This window comes from Podarcis liolepis (assembly GCF_965112155.1).
Source record: "Podarcis liolepis genome assembly, chromosome: 4".
NCBI classification, from domain to species: Eukaryota; Metazoa; Chordata; class Lepidosauria; order Squamata; family Lacertidae; genus Podarcis; species Podarcis liolepis.
The window spans coordinates 39031537-39049350 of record NC_139558.1 but is presented as its reverse complement, the minus strand read 5'-3'; the positions used below and the strand labels follow the sequence as shown (position 1 = coordinate 39049350).

General features: G+C 39.5%; 1 protein-coding gene and 1 long non-coding RNA gene across 7 annotated transcripts in view; one reads left to right on the top strand and one right to left on the bottom strand.

The window, feature by feature from the left end:
* The window catches only part of SHROOM2 (shroom family member 2), a 103196-nt gene that overhangs the window by 45957 nt on the left and 39425 nt on the right, over positions 1-17814 (bottom strand). For all 6 annotated transcript variants that reach the window (XR_014525791.1, XM_083501785.1, XM_083501786.1 and 3 more), the window contains exon 2: positions 11230-11381. Coding sequence is in view for 5 of the 6 variants with exons in the window: in XM_083501785.1 (XP_083357911.1) it covers positions 11230-11381 (152 nt within the window). In the remaining variant the exon portion in view is untranslated. The remainder of the gene's footprint in view (positions 1-11229; positions 11382-17814) is intronic.
* Positions 440-13380, top strand: LOC310706408. The gene is made up of 4 exons (XR_014525846.1): positions 440-1039; positions 3285-3331; positions 10398-10519; positions 13063-13380. It is a non-coding gene; the product is annotated as an uncharacterized lncRNA (long non-coding RNA).

The following is a 17814-nucleotide window of genomic DNA, read 5'->3' as shown; positions in this document are numbered from 1 at the left end:
TTTAAGGCCGCCATAAACCCTATACAGCTTTTAGGCCACAGTGAATACACGGTTGAACCCGATTTTATTTCTTTTATCTAGTACAGCATGCAATTTATTTGTCAGCTGTACTTAAAATTAGTTGAGTCAGGGAACACAATTTCCACTAGAGGGCATGTGAAGCAAAGGACTGAGTTTTCTGAGGTAGGGTTTTGCAAGACTTCAGAAAATAACATATGTAATAAATTGAAAAGCATTTTAAGAAGTGATGTTAAGAAGGCTTTTTACTTTAAGTCTGGAACACATCATTTGGCCATTTTAAAGTGAGGTACACCAAGCAGGGAGGAACAATTTTAACCCTGAACTATAAAACATGGGAAAATGTGAAAGAAAGACATGTGCAGACAACCAAACTCTCTAGATTTTTGGCATACTATTTAAAAACAACAACAAACAAATCAAGACAAATATGAATCTTAAAAATGTGAAAACATTAGTCTCAAAATAGGAGTATAATATTCTCGTTCCCTTCCAATCACAAAATTTCCTCACTATAAATTATGAGCAAGGGGAGCGGGGGGGGGGAGTCCAGATCTTTATTACCACATATTTTATCTATTTCAGCTCTTGCCACACCTTCTTTGAAACACTTTGCACAAGTAGTGCCACTGACTTCCAGGAAAAACCTCCTTTACAAGAACTGGCTGAAATTCTCCACATACTTCACCAGCACAAAGTCCCAGGATTGGAAAATCCATTGTTTCTACTTAACACTCCCCCCCCCCTTTCAGTTCAACAGCCTTCCAAACCACCTGTTTTGTTTGTGACTGTTGGCTTTGAATGCCTTACAAAAACAAAAGCAACCCTCTACCAAATTCCTTTTAAAAAAAAAAGTTATTTCCACTTTTAAGCCAGGGAACATAGTGGGTGTCCTATCTTCTCTCAAGGCCTCCCATGCCTCATCACCTCAGTACTGTAATGTCTGCTTTTTATTCAGATCACCTCACGTATAGTAAGACCCCAAGCAGAGGTTTAGGCCACATGAATGTGAGAGATAAAGGTAAAGGACCCTTGGATGGTTAAATCCAGTCAAAAGTGACTATGGGGTTCGGCCCTCATCTCGCTTTCAGGCCGAGGTAGCCGGCGTTTGTCCACAGACAGCTTTCTGGGTCATGTGGCCAGCATGACTAAGCTGCTTCTGGTGCAACTGGACACCATGACGGAAGCCAGAGCGCATGGAAACGCCATTTACCTTGCCGCCACAGCAGTACCTATTTATCTACTTGCACTGGTGTGCTTTCGAACTGCTAGGTTGGCAGAAGCTGGGACAGAACAACAGGAGCTCACCCTGTTGTGGGGATTCAAACCGCCAATCTTCCGATCGGCGAGGCCAAGAGGCTCAGTGGTTTAGACCACGGCGCCACCGGCTCCCCATATGTGAGGGTTAGAGTTATGTGACAGTTGTATACTGATAGCCTCCTTGATATCTTACCAAATGGTCAATATTTACTCACTGCACAGGAACAGAAAGGGGGGGTGGTGGAAACCCATACAGTTTTATGGAAATATGCTTACAAGTTATGTCACTCATCACTGCTACTTGGGCATCCCTTCCTGAACAAAGGGAATCTTCTCAGGGGCAAACCTGTGAATATTACATGTATACTGTGCTTTTCCTCCTAACAAAGGAAAGTTATACATGGTTCTCTGCTTCACTCCAGTGTTACCCTCCTCATAACCTGTGTGGTAGGTTAGACTGAGGTCCAAAATCACTAGTGAACTTCATGCCTAAGCGGGATTTTGACCTTGATGCAAGTCTAGACACTGCAACACACTGGCTGTCACCAAATCCTATAACCATGTCACCAACAACCTGCAATCGACAGAAAACAGCAGAGAGCACTTTCAATTTCTAGGCAGGAACTTTCACCAAAATATCAGGCCCACTGTCTCCCCATCCCTTTCCTTAAAGACCTCTATAAACACGGTGAGCTTGACTTGTATGTTGGCATCATATGAGCTGAATATACTCAAGATGTCTTGACAATGATCCTCCAAAGTGTACCATTCCAAAAGAAAATAACCAATGAATAATTATATAAATTACACACTGCGTTCCATTTGAATATTGTGTGTAGGAGGAAGAAAATACAACAACCATGTCCTTTCTTATAGCTCCTGAAATCCTGTGTCACCCTGACCGAGTTATGACTTGCTCCTTACACAAGAAGCAATGGGCTGCCAGAGATTTATTATTTATCTGTATTTGTAGGTTGCCTATCAGGGTTTCCCCTCCCATGAGGCACCATCTCCCATAACAAAGAGGCTGCAGAGCATCAACCCTGGCCAGTTCAGCTACATTCTTCTGACTTAGCATATATCTGGTACTTCTGCACACCCTGAAAACCTGTATAAAATAAAAACAATCATGGAAAGGCTGGAATTAGTATGATCTCACATTTGCTAACCTTGACCTTCCCTCTAACTTCCTCTTGAGAAACATGACTAAGCCACAGTTAATATAAGGGTAATCAAAGAAATGTGCTTTCCACTATGATGCACTTCCTAGTTATAATAAAATGAGCAGCTCAAATCATGTCTCACTTGGGCTTTCAATTTGTGTGTGCGTGTTTGCCAAGAGAAAGCATCACCACTTCTTACCACTATTTCTTGCACCGTACAAATAGTATAGGTGAAATAACCATACTAGTGTAAAATGAGAATTTTTCTCCCAATGCAAATAGCAGTTGCAGGGGCTTTAATAGGGTTAAAGTTTTAAAACCCCTCTGTCCTCCTGCCATGGTCCTCATCCACATTGGGGGACCCATGCCCACTTCCTTTTTAAAAGCTGTTCAATGTAGTGCATGGTGTCTTGCATAGTTTGGCATGTGATAATTGTATCATTTAAGGTTGCAAGCCTTCTGCATGTGTCGGTTCCACCGCATCTTCACCCCCTATCATGAACACTGAGAAGCAAACTTTCACAATAAAATTTAAACAAGTTGCTTACCAGACAATAAAATTAGTAATAGTTTTACTTATGGTTGTGAAGCTTGTAGTGAAGCTGGTACTATTTTTAACAAACATAACTCCATACCCTCCAACATTTCTCCAATGAAAATAGGGACATCCTAAGGCAAAGTGGGGCATTCCGGGATGAAATCAGAAACCGGGACATCTTCAAATCTGAGGCTGTCACTGGAAAGTAAGGACCCTTGGAGGTTCTGTAAATGATCATTGCTATCTTTTGAACTGGCAAAACCTCTTTTGCTAACATTAGCAAAATTTTGCTACTTACTTTCCAGGTTACTGAAGATAAAAATGTATCAGCTGTCTTGTTTTTATTTTGACAGTAAGTATTTCTGTATAAGTATCAATCCCTGAAATAGCCACAATGTAGTACCAAAATAGTTATTTGTAAATGTATATCACTGAACAGTGGCAAGTGGAAGTATTAGGGCTTTACAAGAGAGTTGAATCTGGTGGATTTATGTAACATAAAAGAACTGATATGCATTTGTATGCAATACAAAATAGTGTGACCTACAGAAACAATAGCTCGGAGCTGCAATAACTCTGAAGGCCATTCATGTAATTTAACCAGCGCTGAATGAGGATCCCCTACACCCAAACATACGCATCAAATTAGCCACTTGGTTGATTAATGCAGCTTACAATTACCCAGACGATGCTGGCTTATCTTTGATCTTCTTTTACTACTACAACAAGCACAAAACATAGAGTACACACTCTGAAAGACTCCAAAAGAAAAGACAAGGCTTCCATGCTTTTTAGATTAACGGTATTTCCTACAATTTTATCAAGACATCAAATTAACATGCATGGTTCCAGCAAACATAAAAGCAGAAATCAATACTGTTGTCTCCATGTATTATTCAAATACACAGATGGGCTCAACCAATAAATGAAGCACTGGCCTCCAATGTTTACACTATTTGGTTTTTTTTCAAATGCACTACCATTCCATTAGCATCCAAATGAAAAACAGAAAGGAAGTTCAGCGCCACATGACACTTTCATTTAAAACACGTAGGCACATAGAATCATGGAATCATATTTAACTCAAAGTCAGCATGTCTCCCCAAAGTGCCTGAATGAAAACACATCAATAGGCTTTAAAGAACACAACATCTGGGAATTGCAGCCTGCAAACAGGAGACCTTGTGTTCTAGACATCAGATATCCCACTCTGTTAATGTCTGTGTGCACGTATTTCAATGACTTGTGACATTAGAGATTCAGAACAAATATTAAGCAGTTCATACACAACAAAGCACCACAATAGTTATCAGCAATATGGTGGAACACAGGAAAACATTTCCTATAATGTTGCTACCCAACCAAGGTGAAATCATCAATGCAACTAATTACCACGAATTGGCATGCAATCACTAGCATCAACTCCTCTAACAGATAAACCCGTTTAACTCAACATGTTAAACCAGACTATGGCTTAATTTGTTTTGTTTGTTTATTTAATTAATTTGTACATCGTCCTTCATCTGAAGATCGCAGGGCAGTTCACAACATAAAAAATATAAAATGAAAGCACAAAATACATAATAAAGCAGAAACAAAAGCAAACAAACCAATAATAATAATAATAATAATAATAATAATAATAATAATAATAATAATTTATTATTTATACCCCGCCCATCTGGCTGGGCTTCCCCAGCCACTCTGGGCGGCTTCCAAAAGAATATTAAAATACCGTGATACATCAAACATTAAAAGCTTCCCTAAACAGGGCTGCCTTCAGATGTCTTCTAAAAGTCTGGTAGTTGTTGTTCTCTTTGACATCTGGTGGGAGGGCGTTCTACAGGGAGGGCGCCACTACCGAGAAGGCCCTCTGCCTTCTTCCCTGTAACCCTCCTCTCCCCACATTTTAAAGGCCACAGAATGTTAATCAGCCAAACAACTGATTGAAGAGAAACATTTTCGCCTGGTGTCCACACTTGGGCAGCAGTTTCATTAGTACGAACCGAAATGTCACAAAAATAGTGACAACCTTCCTTTGTTTAACATCTTTCCTGATAAAGAGTTTTAAAGAATTCAAAAGCTTGCCAATATCTTGTGAGATTCCACTTGGTCCTAATAAAAGCATTGCTCAACTGTGGATTCTGGCATTATTAAAATTTGTTATGCAGGCGGAAACCTAACATTGCAATCCCCTACATGCTGCCTTAAAGGTATGCCCCACTGAATTCAATGGGGCTTACAAGTTAAGTGGCAATAGGGTTGCAACTTTCAGGTTTCTTTTTAATTTTTCTCCCATCTTTCCATTTGTAATATCATGTTTTATTTTTTTAAAAAAATCCTGGTCAGTTTATTCTGTTGGATAAAAAGCATACTAACTCCATACTTTAAGCTACATAGTATGATTTAAGGTGTGCTGGGTTTTTAAAAATTTACCTCCAGTGGTTCTAAGTCTAGCCAAAGTATACCTGTCAAAAATCGTGCCAGTAGATGGCACTCTAGATAGCTGGTTTTGCTTCCCTTTCTTCTTCAAGCACTAGTAATAGCAAAACAAGAGTCCTGCTAGACCAGGCCAAAGGTCCAACTAGCATCTCACTCTCACATTGGCCAACCTTTGGGGAGTCCCTAAGTAGGACCATGGTTGCAACAGCACTCTCCCCACCTGTAATCCTCAGCATACATGGGTGACTTGGCCTTCATGCTGAACCAGCAGCATGAAGAGGGGAAAGTGGCCCAAATATGTTGCACTCTTCAGACTTATTTGGCCTGTACTGCCATCTGAAAATCTTTCCACCCTTCAATTCAGAATGGGATTCAGGCCTGCCTCTGAACATTTCTGATATCCTAACCATGGTTAAGGGAACTGAGAGCATGTCGCATAACCCTGGATTTCCATAGTTTGCTTTAACCATGGTGCAGTGTGACATTTCTGCTGGAACAAACCATGGTTGATGGCGAGGAGATGACCACACATCTAGGATTGGAAGTGAGAGCGCATGATCTACAACTGCAGATCTGTCAGATGCCATCATGACCAAATAACTAAATTGCCACAGGTGGCATGCACAACACCAAATTCATATTTCAATGAGTCAAAACAGCTAAATATAAGGTAGTACAATTATTTGGTTTTTTTAAAAAGTGTGTAGGGTTTTTGGCTTTGATGGCAAGCTTTCTTTGGTTAAAGAAAGAATAAGAGTAGTTCTTCCTGCTAAAAACACACACAGGGCCATCTACTTATTTCTCCATATGCCTTTGCCCATCATAGAAGGAAGCACATCCATTCTAGAAATAAAATCAACACAGGAGAGTTCTAGCATCTCCCCAAATAACCTTTGCTGAGCTTGATTCAAAGGAAAGTGACGAAAATACTATTTGACGATCAGTGCAGAAGTAAGATGCTTATCCCTGAAGAAAATACCGAACAGGAAGGAAGGAAATACTGAACAGGGTTTGCTGAAATAGTGCCTTACAGACAACACTCATTTATTTTATTTTTTTAACAACCTATGGTGCAATCCCTTCCCCATCCTTCCTCATCTTCCAAATGTAGGTAAGAGAGTGTATGAGTCAGTCACCCAGTGACAGAGACAGGGAAAACCGGAAATTAAGGCACCAGGAACTTTAGTCTAGCTTTGCCCACAAGTATTTTTTTCATAAGGGGAAGAATTGAAAAATGCAGTTCCTCAAGTGCTTTTTCTGCTTGGGTGTTGTTTTTTTAACCTGATTCTTAATTGTCTACTTATTTGTCCTGTTCACATGTCACAGTAAACCACAGTCTGAAAAGGCTTAACATGAAGAAGGAGTATGTCAGTTTGTTAGGAGAGTAACAAACCACGAGTGCTGGTTCCAGGGGTTCTTCCTTTCCAGCTGAGGAAAGGATGGAGTGGGGCAGGCATGATTTCAGCAACATGCAATAGCACACAGCTTGTTCACAGTACGGCATAAGTTTGTTTCAGACTATGGCTTATGAAGTGTGAACCAGGCTACTGACAGAAAGAGAAGAAAAGAACAGGGAGAAGGGAGGAGAGATGGGCATAGAGAAAATGTAATGAACAAAACTTTCATTTAACAAATAAAAAGCGGCTTCAGCTCTTGCAAGTCGCTAAACACACATGTAACTCCTTACAAACTGAATTCTAGCTCCTTTTCCAGAAGGTTCGAGTTAATTTCTCAGGTTACTCCAAGTTGTGGATGACGGTTAACTAAATGAAGAATGTTGCAAAGGGGTAGAAAGCATCCAGCTGTGGCTTGACACCCAGAGACATGGTCAAAGAACAGCCAACTACTAGGAAAAGACTAGCATTCCATCACAAGTTAATGGGGCAGACCATTTTCAGTGAGATACAGCTGGACAGAGACAGAACACTGTGACCTTATGAGATAGATTATTATATACTGCATGTGACTAGCATTTGTTGTTTCAACAAGAAACTGAGCAGAGAAAAGTACATTTAGGCTGCAAAGATTTTAGACCAAGGAGTATGGGAACTTATCACTTCACTGTGCCTAAACATCCCTTGTAATGTACAGCACCAAGAATGGGTTCACACATCCATGATAGCAGCAGCAAGTGATTATGTGTTTGGCGAAGCAACTATCATAGTTCATATGTACAGAAGAAGAGCCTGCAGGATCAGGCCAATCAGTTGCCTGTGGGAAACACACAGGCAGGACCTGAGCACAAGAGTATTCTACATTATTATACTGGCAGTTTTCTTTTAAACCCCTTTTCTAATATTCCCCACATGGATTTTGACATCTTCACTGCCACAGTAAATGGAGAATTGGGCTAGAATATTTTGCCAGTGAGAAGCATTAACCCAGTGCCCAGAAGCAGATTTATGTAGGATATCCAAACATGACTAACTTTCCTAAGTTATGAACGTCTGCATATCTAAAGGAGAGAAATGTCTGGAAACCTAAAGGACAGCTACCTTAAAGCTGATAGTTTGCTAAGCAATGAGTTATGTTGTGGAATGTCTGAAAATTTAAAGGGCTCCAAATAAACAGATCATGAAGATTGCTCCACTGCTTAGAACATAGATTGTGTATTAAATGTTCTTTCCTCCCTGGCCAAAGTAGAAGCCAATGTAAGATCAAGTAGATATGAATTATAATATATTCCAGATGGGGTTTTGATATAATTTATTGGTTCCTGGGCTATATAACTTTTGGTAGAACTCCCTGAAACTATTCATATTATCTGGGTTATAGTGCCATCTGCTTTCTTTATTTTGTGCGCCAATCCACACCAAAACTATTTTTAAAGAATTATTAACGACTGTTGTAATATTTTCTCCCAGAGCAAACATGAGAAATAAGCAGGTCGTTGTCTCTAGGCATCTCAGTGATCTCTTTCATTTCTGCCATTATTTTTTGTTACAGATGGTGACTGAGGATAGTCAGAAAACATGGAAGTAAGTGTTCTGGTTTTCAAACCTTTTTCAGAAGCCGAACGTACAATGTGGTTGTTGGGTTTTGTTTCCAGGGCACCTGCCCCAATAGGAAGCTGTGCCTTGGTCTTTGAACATTTCAGAAGTCGAACAGACTTCTGGAACGGATTACGTTCAAGAACCAAGGTACCACTGTAGTTGATATATTCTCTAAGGGGGCCAAATGCCAACACATATCAGGTAATACAAAAATAACTATATTGGACATATATCTTATACATATCAAAAGCTTGTAAGACCCTTTTGCCCGGATCACATGTAACAGTAAACCGAGGTTTGGTAGTATGTAGATGAGCTTCTAGGAACCCAGATAAAGTAAACCACAGTTAGTTAAAACAAGACAATTTCATAGCCCATGGTTTGAAGTTGGCTTGTTCAACATCATTGTTTGTATTCAATCATGATCTTAACACTAAGATTATTTGAAAGCAAAATTAAACTTGGCAGAAGTCTTGGAAAAGTAAAGGTATGTGAACAAGACCAGTGCTTTGCATCAGTTTGTGGATGCTCATCCATATAATGCTAAATTATATTTTAGTGCATAGGTGGGCAACTTCATGAGGATTCTCCATTTCCCCACCCCACCAGAGTTCTTCCCCTTCATTTCCTCCTTATTCTTCATGGTTTAAAGGTGTTTTCTCCCACTTTCTATTTCATTTCTAACTTTTTTTTTCTTGTTTTGATGCTTGGTGAAAAGAAGTTATTTTCCCCCACTTCCTGAAAACAAAAGGGCAGGCTTCTGCCATATGTGTGTGTGTGTGTGTGTGTGTAGCACAGTTATGTCAGAAATGAATGACTTTCAATCACATTAGAAATCAGAAAAAGGTTGTTCATCCCTGGTTTAGTGTTAAGTGAAAATGCAGCCACTGTATTGTTTATATTGTACAATTGTTGGCATTAAATAGTTATCATCAGGTTATAGTATCAGAGACCAGGGTGGATAAAAACCAATGATTTTTTAAAAAAATCAGATTTAAAAAAAAAATAAATTTGATGATTTTTAAAATAAAATGCTTTTGGAAGAAAAATATTTCTAAAGATAGTTTTCTATTTAGGTTACATTATAGTCCAAAGGCTATTTATCAGGAAATAAGGATTTGTTTTAAGTTTTTCATGTGTGCTAAAACTCAGTCTAAGTTGTTGTTGTTTTTTAAAAAAAGTTTAACCACATCAGTTAACAAACAGGGATACATATGCTATAATGTTATTGCTTTAGTTAAATAGTTTAAATTGTTATTAAGGAAATAATTATTTTTCTCCTTCCAATAAAGTGCATACAGCAGAAAAGTTGCCCAAATATAAACAGTTAACTTACTAAACTTTACAATAATTTCACAGTTATCTGTCTATGTATTCCTAATAGTATAACCAAATCAGTAATTTTTGATATAACTGTAAAAACGACTCTGAAAATTTATTATTCCAAAAATGAAACGTTCATCTGGTTGTAAATATTAAGATTATACCAGCAAGAATGAGTCCTTCTGTAAAAAAATGAATTAAATCAAGTCTTACTGACTAGTGATTTAAATCGTGATTTAAATTGTGATTTAAATCAAATCTACCCTGTCAGGGATCTTTCCCAACTTCTCTTATCCAACAATGTTTTGCAAAAAAAATAGTTGTTGCATAGTTATTACAGTTCTCTGAAGAAAATGCATATACAGTGGTACCTTGGAAGTCAAATGGAATCCGTTCCGGAAGTCCGTTCGACTTCCAAACCGTTCGGAAACCAAGGCTCCTGCAGTCAATTGGAACCTGCGTAAGCTGCGTCGGATATTCGGGTTCCAAAGAACGTTCGCAAACCGGAACACTCACTTCCGGGTTTTTGGCGTTCGGGAGCCAAAACGTTTGACTCACAAGGCATTCGGGATCCAAGGTATAACTTTATCGTATTTTCATTGAGATCCGGCACCAGTAGTGGAGAGCACCTTGCAGTTATTCAATAGCCTCTTAATTTAGCCCCACAGATTGTATCTTAAGCAGAGGCATCTTACACAGTGTGCTCAAGGTATTGTTGAATTCTATCAGCCCCAGTCAGCACGGCCAACAATGAACAAAGTGTGAAGCCATGTGGGACAAAGGTAAGGATCGACTGAAGGCTTAAGAGCAGGCGCATGGTGAAATAGGACCTAATACAGAACGTGAGCCAGAGGCTGTAAGGTTGAGGTCTGCTGCTGAGGTGGGCTCTGTAGACTCCACAGCCTTCTTTAGTAATTGGCAAGTGTTTTTTCCATGCTACTCAGAATCTCTTCATGTGACTATGTGAGCCTGTGGGAACACTGAGAATAAACTAGCCTTTGCTGATGGCTTGCCATGTCACCCTACAACAAGGCAGTTCTGAGAAGCCTGAAAAGGATTTGTGCAGCTTGGTTACTTGTATATCACTTCTTTTAAACCAGAGGATGTTTACAGAGGTATGCCCAAATCCGAATCCTATGCATCGTGAGTGCTTCCAAGGGGGTGCCTCAACATGAGCTGAGGTGACTTAAAATATGCACAAGGCAGCATTTTATTTCATAGATTACTTGGGCTAAGAAGTGCTAACAGAAACCTGAAAAACATTCAGTTTCTCCAGACCATCGGTCCTAGTTAAAATTGAATGGGAATTAACCATTCAACAGTACACAATAATATACCTTGTGAAGTTATTTTTGGGGGAAAACCAAACCCAATTAACTCAGATGAGATTCTGAAAAGTGAAAAGGGGAGACTTGTGTCTAGTTCTCAGTCAGCAAGTTGATTATATCAAGAACAAACTTTAGTCTCTGTCATGGTGAACCACAAACCTTACCTTTTCACTACGAGCTTTAGCGACTTGTGCGAACCTTTCACCAGGCAGATGGCTTCTTGCCTGAACCCAGAGAGGTCCACGTCATTGATGCTGACAATTTCATCCCCAGCCAGCAGCTTGTCGGCAGCTGCAGCTTTGCTGCCTTCTTCGATCTGAAAAATAAAAATAAGTTTGAAGTTAAAAGAGAGAAGCTGCTTGCTCTAAAATTGTTTATATTTCACCTCTCTACCCCATAGGGACCGATAACAGGGCTAACAGCGTCACAAACCAAGAAATTAAAAACAGAATAAAACAGTAAAACTTGTGTATAAAAGCCAAGGAAATGACAAGGGGCAGCCAAAACATTGAACAAAACAACAAATTCAATTTGACCCCAAAGCAGCAACTTTTTGAAATGCTGCATAACTTCTAATAGTGAGGAAATCAAAGAAGTCTCCTTTGGAAGGAACCTGCAGTTCAAGTGCCACCACTGTGAAGACCCTGTTATCAGGCAGGCACTGTTTGTTGGACAGCAATAAGGCAGGCTCTTGTGGGAGAAAGGGAGTCCTCAAGGTAACTTGTTTACAAACCTTTCAGGTTTTAAAGGCCAAAGGAGAACTTGGAATTCAGGCCACTTGGAACACAAATTAATGAAATTTGTGCAAAACTGCTAAACTGAAATTTTCTGTTCTAGATTACTTCTTTATAAAGAATTCCTTAAGTACAAGGGTGTGACCAGGTGTACTATGCAAATAATGAAAAACACATCTGAAAAATACTGGAGGAAATGGGAACTGCAAACATCCTCCAGAGGTGGAAAGAAAAAAAAAGGAGAAGCAGAAGTTTCATATTGTTTTGTCCTTTCAAAGTCTTAAAGAGGATCAGGAGCTCGGAATTCAACCCACAAACATAACACACACAAAATAACACACAGTTGTTCGCCTCAACCCATGGCAAAGCGCAAATGCAGCTGGAAGGGCAAAACAATTACCAGCAGAGTCAGGCTTTCTCTATGTCAAGAATCAAACCGCCCAGCCTTTAAGACAAGAGTTTCTCTAACAAGAATCAGCCCTGCAAGGAATCTTCATTGTTTCCCCAGGAGAGGCTATTTGTTTTGTTTTTTCCTTTAAGGTTGGCAGCACACTGATTGCAGAGGGTTCAGTTACCCCCCTCCAAGCATTTTTCTTTCAGCAGGGGGTGGGGACACAACACATTCCACATATCACATACCCTACAGGCATCTGCTCAAGTACAAAGCCCAACGCAAGGGTACAAATAAGCATTCCCTGGGCTCAAAAGCATTTCCCCCTCTGCTACTAAATAAAGAGAAGTGGGGCAACAATTATTTTTTAAGGGCTAAAATGCATTTTAAATAAAAAAAAAAGGCTGATGGCTTTTAAAGAAATGTTGATTTTAAAAGATTTACAAAAGATTAGGCTGGATGTTGGAAAGTCCAAATGCAAGCATACTTTGTGGGAAGAAATGCAGTCTCCTTGAATTAACAATGAAATCATTTAAGTTATCAAATCTCTGAGGAAATCTTCATTGCAAGGAAGGAATGCAATGGACATATTCACCCATTACCTACTACGTATTTCTTGCCCTGTTTTAACTCATTGCATTTTTCTATTGCTTCTGATTATTTTCTACTCCAGGCATGTATATCCTTTGACATATCAGATTACTGTTTATAATGTACACTTTGCCCAAAAGGAAATAGATTTCTCTGTTGCCAAACACCTTCATGAAAACTATTGCAGAACTATTGGGGGGGGGGGCTTTAAAGGAAAATATAAATGTCTCAGGAAAGGGAAAATATTTTTCTATTTCTTCATATTTACCAAATACACACAGAGAGAACACGTGATGGCAAAGAGGGAAAACAGGAAAGAAAGAACTGGAACCCATTTTGATTTACAACAGAATGTGGAGTTTCAGCAGGTTTGCTTGAAAACGTGAAGCGGTAGTGTCAGACAAAAGCCTATCATACAGAAATCGGTTCCTGCTCCTTTGATTTAGCTGTACATTCAGAATTTTCACCTCCCTCACACAATTGTTTTGACTTGTGTACATTTGGAAGGGGCCATGGGGGTCATTTAGTCAAACCCCCTGCAATGCAGGAATATTTCACTCGAACCCATGACCTTCACATCAAGAGTTTCATGCTCTAGTAACTGAGCTTGCCTAGCTAATGTTTAAACCATTCTGTATTTAAATAAAAAATAAAAATTCATCCTGTCCACAAGAGAAAGGTTAAGAAATGTGGTTTTTTCCTCTGCCAAAAATTGTCAACATATTTCCTGTAGTCTTCTACAAGCTAAGCATATGTAATGCCTTCTGTATATCTCCATAGGATTGCTGCCCAAAGCCTTCCCAACAACATCCTGTGTTGAATTATCATGTCCCAAACTGAACTGTTCAGGAAGGATGTTGGAGGAAGAAAGCAGTCTACACACATAGCTATCAATGTCCTTTTTTGGCTTCAAATTCCACATATATGTCTACCCCTACTGAAGAAGAAAATACATACAAGAGTAAGCCTTTAAAGTAAATTTTAATCAGCATTTTTCTATAATGCTACAGCCCCCCCTACAAGTATTTGTTCTGAAAGAAACTGCATTAGAACTAAATATTAACTTTTAATAGGTTGTCCTCAGTGCTCAGTTGAAAGTACAACAGGGTTAAATTTCAAGATCAGCAGTGCCAATATGCAGACTGATTATGCCTTCTCAGTACTTCTAGGTGGACCACACACAGAGCAGCCAAACAAAATGGAAGTTCATATATTATTGTTTCTTCCCAGCAGATTTTCTTGTTTAATAAAAGACAAAAAACAGTTGCTCTTAGGTGTGGAAGGGCCCAGGGTTACATGCCTGCTCAGTCACGGATTTACTGAGACGCATTAGGACAAGCGGAATACAACTCTCTGAAAAATATGAACAGTGACCATCTGTTAAGGAGGAAAAATTAATGCCAGCTTAATGGTATAAAATGGTCTACAGGGCAACCTCACGACAACTTCTATTGTGTCTTCCAACTCACACTCTTTATCTTGCTCTATGCGACACTACGTACAGCCTCCAATTACCTAGTTTAAAAAAAGACGTATTTTGAAAGCCTTTGGTTTAAATAAGGGCTCAGTTGCTAAAATAATTTAGTTATTCATTAAAAACATCTGAAAATGTACCCGGAAAGTGTATTTAATGAAATAAGGTCAGTTAAATATAAACAGTTGTGTGATGTATATTGCTGATTCCTCTCCGCTTTTTGGGGGGTGGGGTGGGGGGGTGCGAAGCAGTGTCAAGGAGAGAAAAAAACAGCTCCCCATAAAAGGGAGAACAGTTTTAATCCAGAAGTGGTAATGCAGGGCATTCCAAGAATAGTTACAAACCTTATTTTCCAGGGTTGATAACACACATGGGGTTGGGGGGGGGATGAGGACGATAGCTGCAGATTTAAACAGATGAAGGTTGATAGAGATGCTTCAGTCTCAAGAAAGGGAGAGAGAGGGCCATTAGCTTATCAGCTTCCATTGGTTCAGCTGAAGTGCCCACATTCCTCCACAGACACCTGTATAAACAAGCAAGAGGCTGAGTGCGGGAAGCACAGCATCGCATGCTATCTGGTTTCACGTGGAATGATGACTTTGTATCAGGTTCTTGTCCTTGGAGATTTTGCCCTTTTTTTGTTTCTTCTTAATAATCTCCCAACACAGGAAAAAATAGTTTCAGTTATCAGCCGTTCTTTGTTATCAGCCATGACCTCATGAAAAAAAAATAATGAAAAAAATCTCCCACCAGCCAAAAATAGATTGGGGACATCTGGCCTGAACTTTTGTTTTTCATGTTAAAACAGAAAGAAAGGTTGTTAGAATCTGGAATTGTGTGCTTAGGTGTTGCCTGCATGGATGGCTTACTTACCTTTAATGCATGTTTAACTTACATTTAATGCACTTCTTAAACAAAATGGCACAAGTGGAATTAAGGCAGCCTTGTCATTTTGAAACCTTGCTTGTATTGAAGAGGATTTACTTATTACTGGTCAATTCAGAAAACAATTAAATACAGGAAATTAATTAATTCCCCACCCTTCATCCCAAGGCAGCCCAGGGTTCCATCACGATGGCTGCCCTTCTCATTATGATGGTACCACTAGCATGAATGGTAATGATCCTATTTTTTTATTTTTCCACAATGTTGACTTACCTGTCTGCCTATGAATTTAGCTTTTCTGTTAAGAGAAAACTAATTTTTATTCAGACATAACAAGTATGTCTCTTTGTCCCCTACTCTTAAAATTCCATCTCCTTTTTCCAAAGAACTCCAAGGCATATCCTGTGCAAAGTTTGGCTCCTCCCCCCCCCCCCTTTGAGCAAAAAGCTGACATGCCACACAAATAACATTCACTCTATTTACACACAGCATGCAAATAAGACAAAGAGATCTGGGTCTTAATGGCCCGTTTGGAAGAACAACATCCCTAGCACATCTCTAGCGCACAAGGTCAATGAAGGAATTTAGTATTTCAATTCTCTTATTAACTACTCATATTCCAGGAATCACACCTGAATATGTGCGGATCACATATGGTTTCGGAGCTACATCTCAGATATGGCAAGTGTGTGTGTGTGTGTGTGTGTGTGTGTGTGCGCACGTTTCCTAATTTTTTCTGTTTTACATATATCACTATATAATTCAACAATTCCTCACAGTTTCTAATTAATCCATTACAAAACAACCTTGAGAACAGAGCTCTTTTTTAAAAAAGAAGGTGGAACATTACAGCCAGGCATGGCTGAGTCTGTTCACTGCCTGAGGCAAGATGGGAAGGTACAAACCCATGCTGCCCCCTTCCTCCAGAAGCAGCGTTTGACATTTGCCAGGTGCTAGGTGCATTTTGCACCTGGCTATCAGCCACTTGCAACCAAGTGAAGATGCCTGGGCGCTGGGATGGCGCCCGATGTCCCCACCATCTGGAGCTGGCATGCCTTGGGATCCTTGCATCTTGACTGTTTTCACACACTAACAACACATCCTGTAGAATTCTGTTATATTTTATCTGCACAATCAGAATTAATTTCAGGAATCAAAAAGTTGTATTGAAAAATATGGTTTTTGAGTGGTCTGGCACAAAAATGGCAACTAGGCATTCCATTTTGGCAACTGTAACCCTGGTTTAAGGAGCCATTTGGCACCTAGCTTACTGATCTGAGTTTCTAACACTGCTCACTTAACCAGGAATTGCACAGCAGCGGCTTCTTCCTGCAAAATCTTGCTAGAAGAAGCCACTGCCATGGTGCAACCTTGGTAGTGGCATGAGTGCCTTCTACCACCTGAGGCCTTGACTACGGCATTCCTGGGCATGTGGTTTTGCACCTGAGAGTCTTGCCATCCTTTCTATTACAACTTACTAGATACTAACACAATTTATGATTTTGATAAAAACTGACTTCCCTGGTTAAAACCAAAACCAAGAGAATTTCAGAATCTATCATCAAAACATTTGAGAGAATACGTATCAAACTTTGTGGTTGTAAGGCAAGCAAAAGTAGCAAGAAAAGTTATGAAGAGGCTCCAGTTCTGAAATGTAACTTCCAAATTTCCATGACGTACTTATACTGATCAAAAATAATATTAACCATTGCTATTTCTTGGAATGCTCTAATATCAAGGGTACAATCCTTTTCATTTGTTAGTTAGTTTATTTCATGAATTACGCTTCATATCTGAATCTGGCTACTGCGGCCCCAAGTTGGAAAACAAGCTGAATACACATGAAGTTACTTTAAAAGCTGCATTTCCACATCTGGAGTACTACCCTTTGCGACCTTTACTGTAAGAGATTTTCTGAACACAGCTTACGGCTTGATTGAACCCTCTTTAGAAGTCACCCCTTTTGAGAAGTCACGCCTGCCTCTTGTGAATCCAAACCGTCTCATTTTTCTGACACTCCCATGTTATAAGAATGCTCATGAACCGCCCTTCCAACAAACATTAAAATATTTGTTTAAATATCAAGTTTGCCACCCAGGTTGAGAAAATCCGCACCTTCTGAAAACCATTTATAAAGCTCATATTTAATTTAGTTCCCATCTCTTTCTCCCAGGCTCTAATCTGGAAGAGAGTGGGACAAAAATGGTTTATTATTGTGGTTAACATCTGTGGTGTGTTCAAGCATGCATTTTATCCACAGCGCTTCACCCACAGAGGTTTGTGTTCCTTCCGATCTCCTTCACGGAAACCATTTCCTTTACAGTAAATGATAAATATCCGTTTACTGTACCAGTGATTTTGAAAAATGTATTGCAAATAGGTGAAAGGATTCTGGTTTGCTTAGCTTAGCTGTATTTCTATGGTCACTTGAAGAAAAAGCAAAAAAGGAACAGAACAATATGATAAAGGAAGGGTTGCCAGTCTTCTACATAAGAAGCTACAGGGTCCTCCGATATCAGTGACTGACCTTCCTCGCCAACAAAGGTGGATTATGTACAATAAAACAAAACCAATGACCAAGCTGAATTGTTTATTGCACTGCAACTCTCGGCATCTACACTGGAAGGATGCAAAGGTTCTTGCTTCATTTGGTTTATCTATCTATCTATCTATC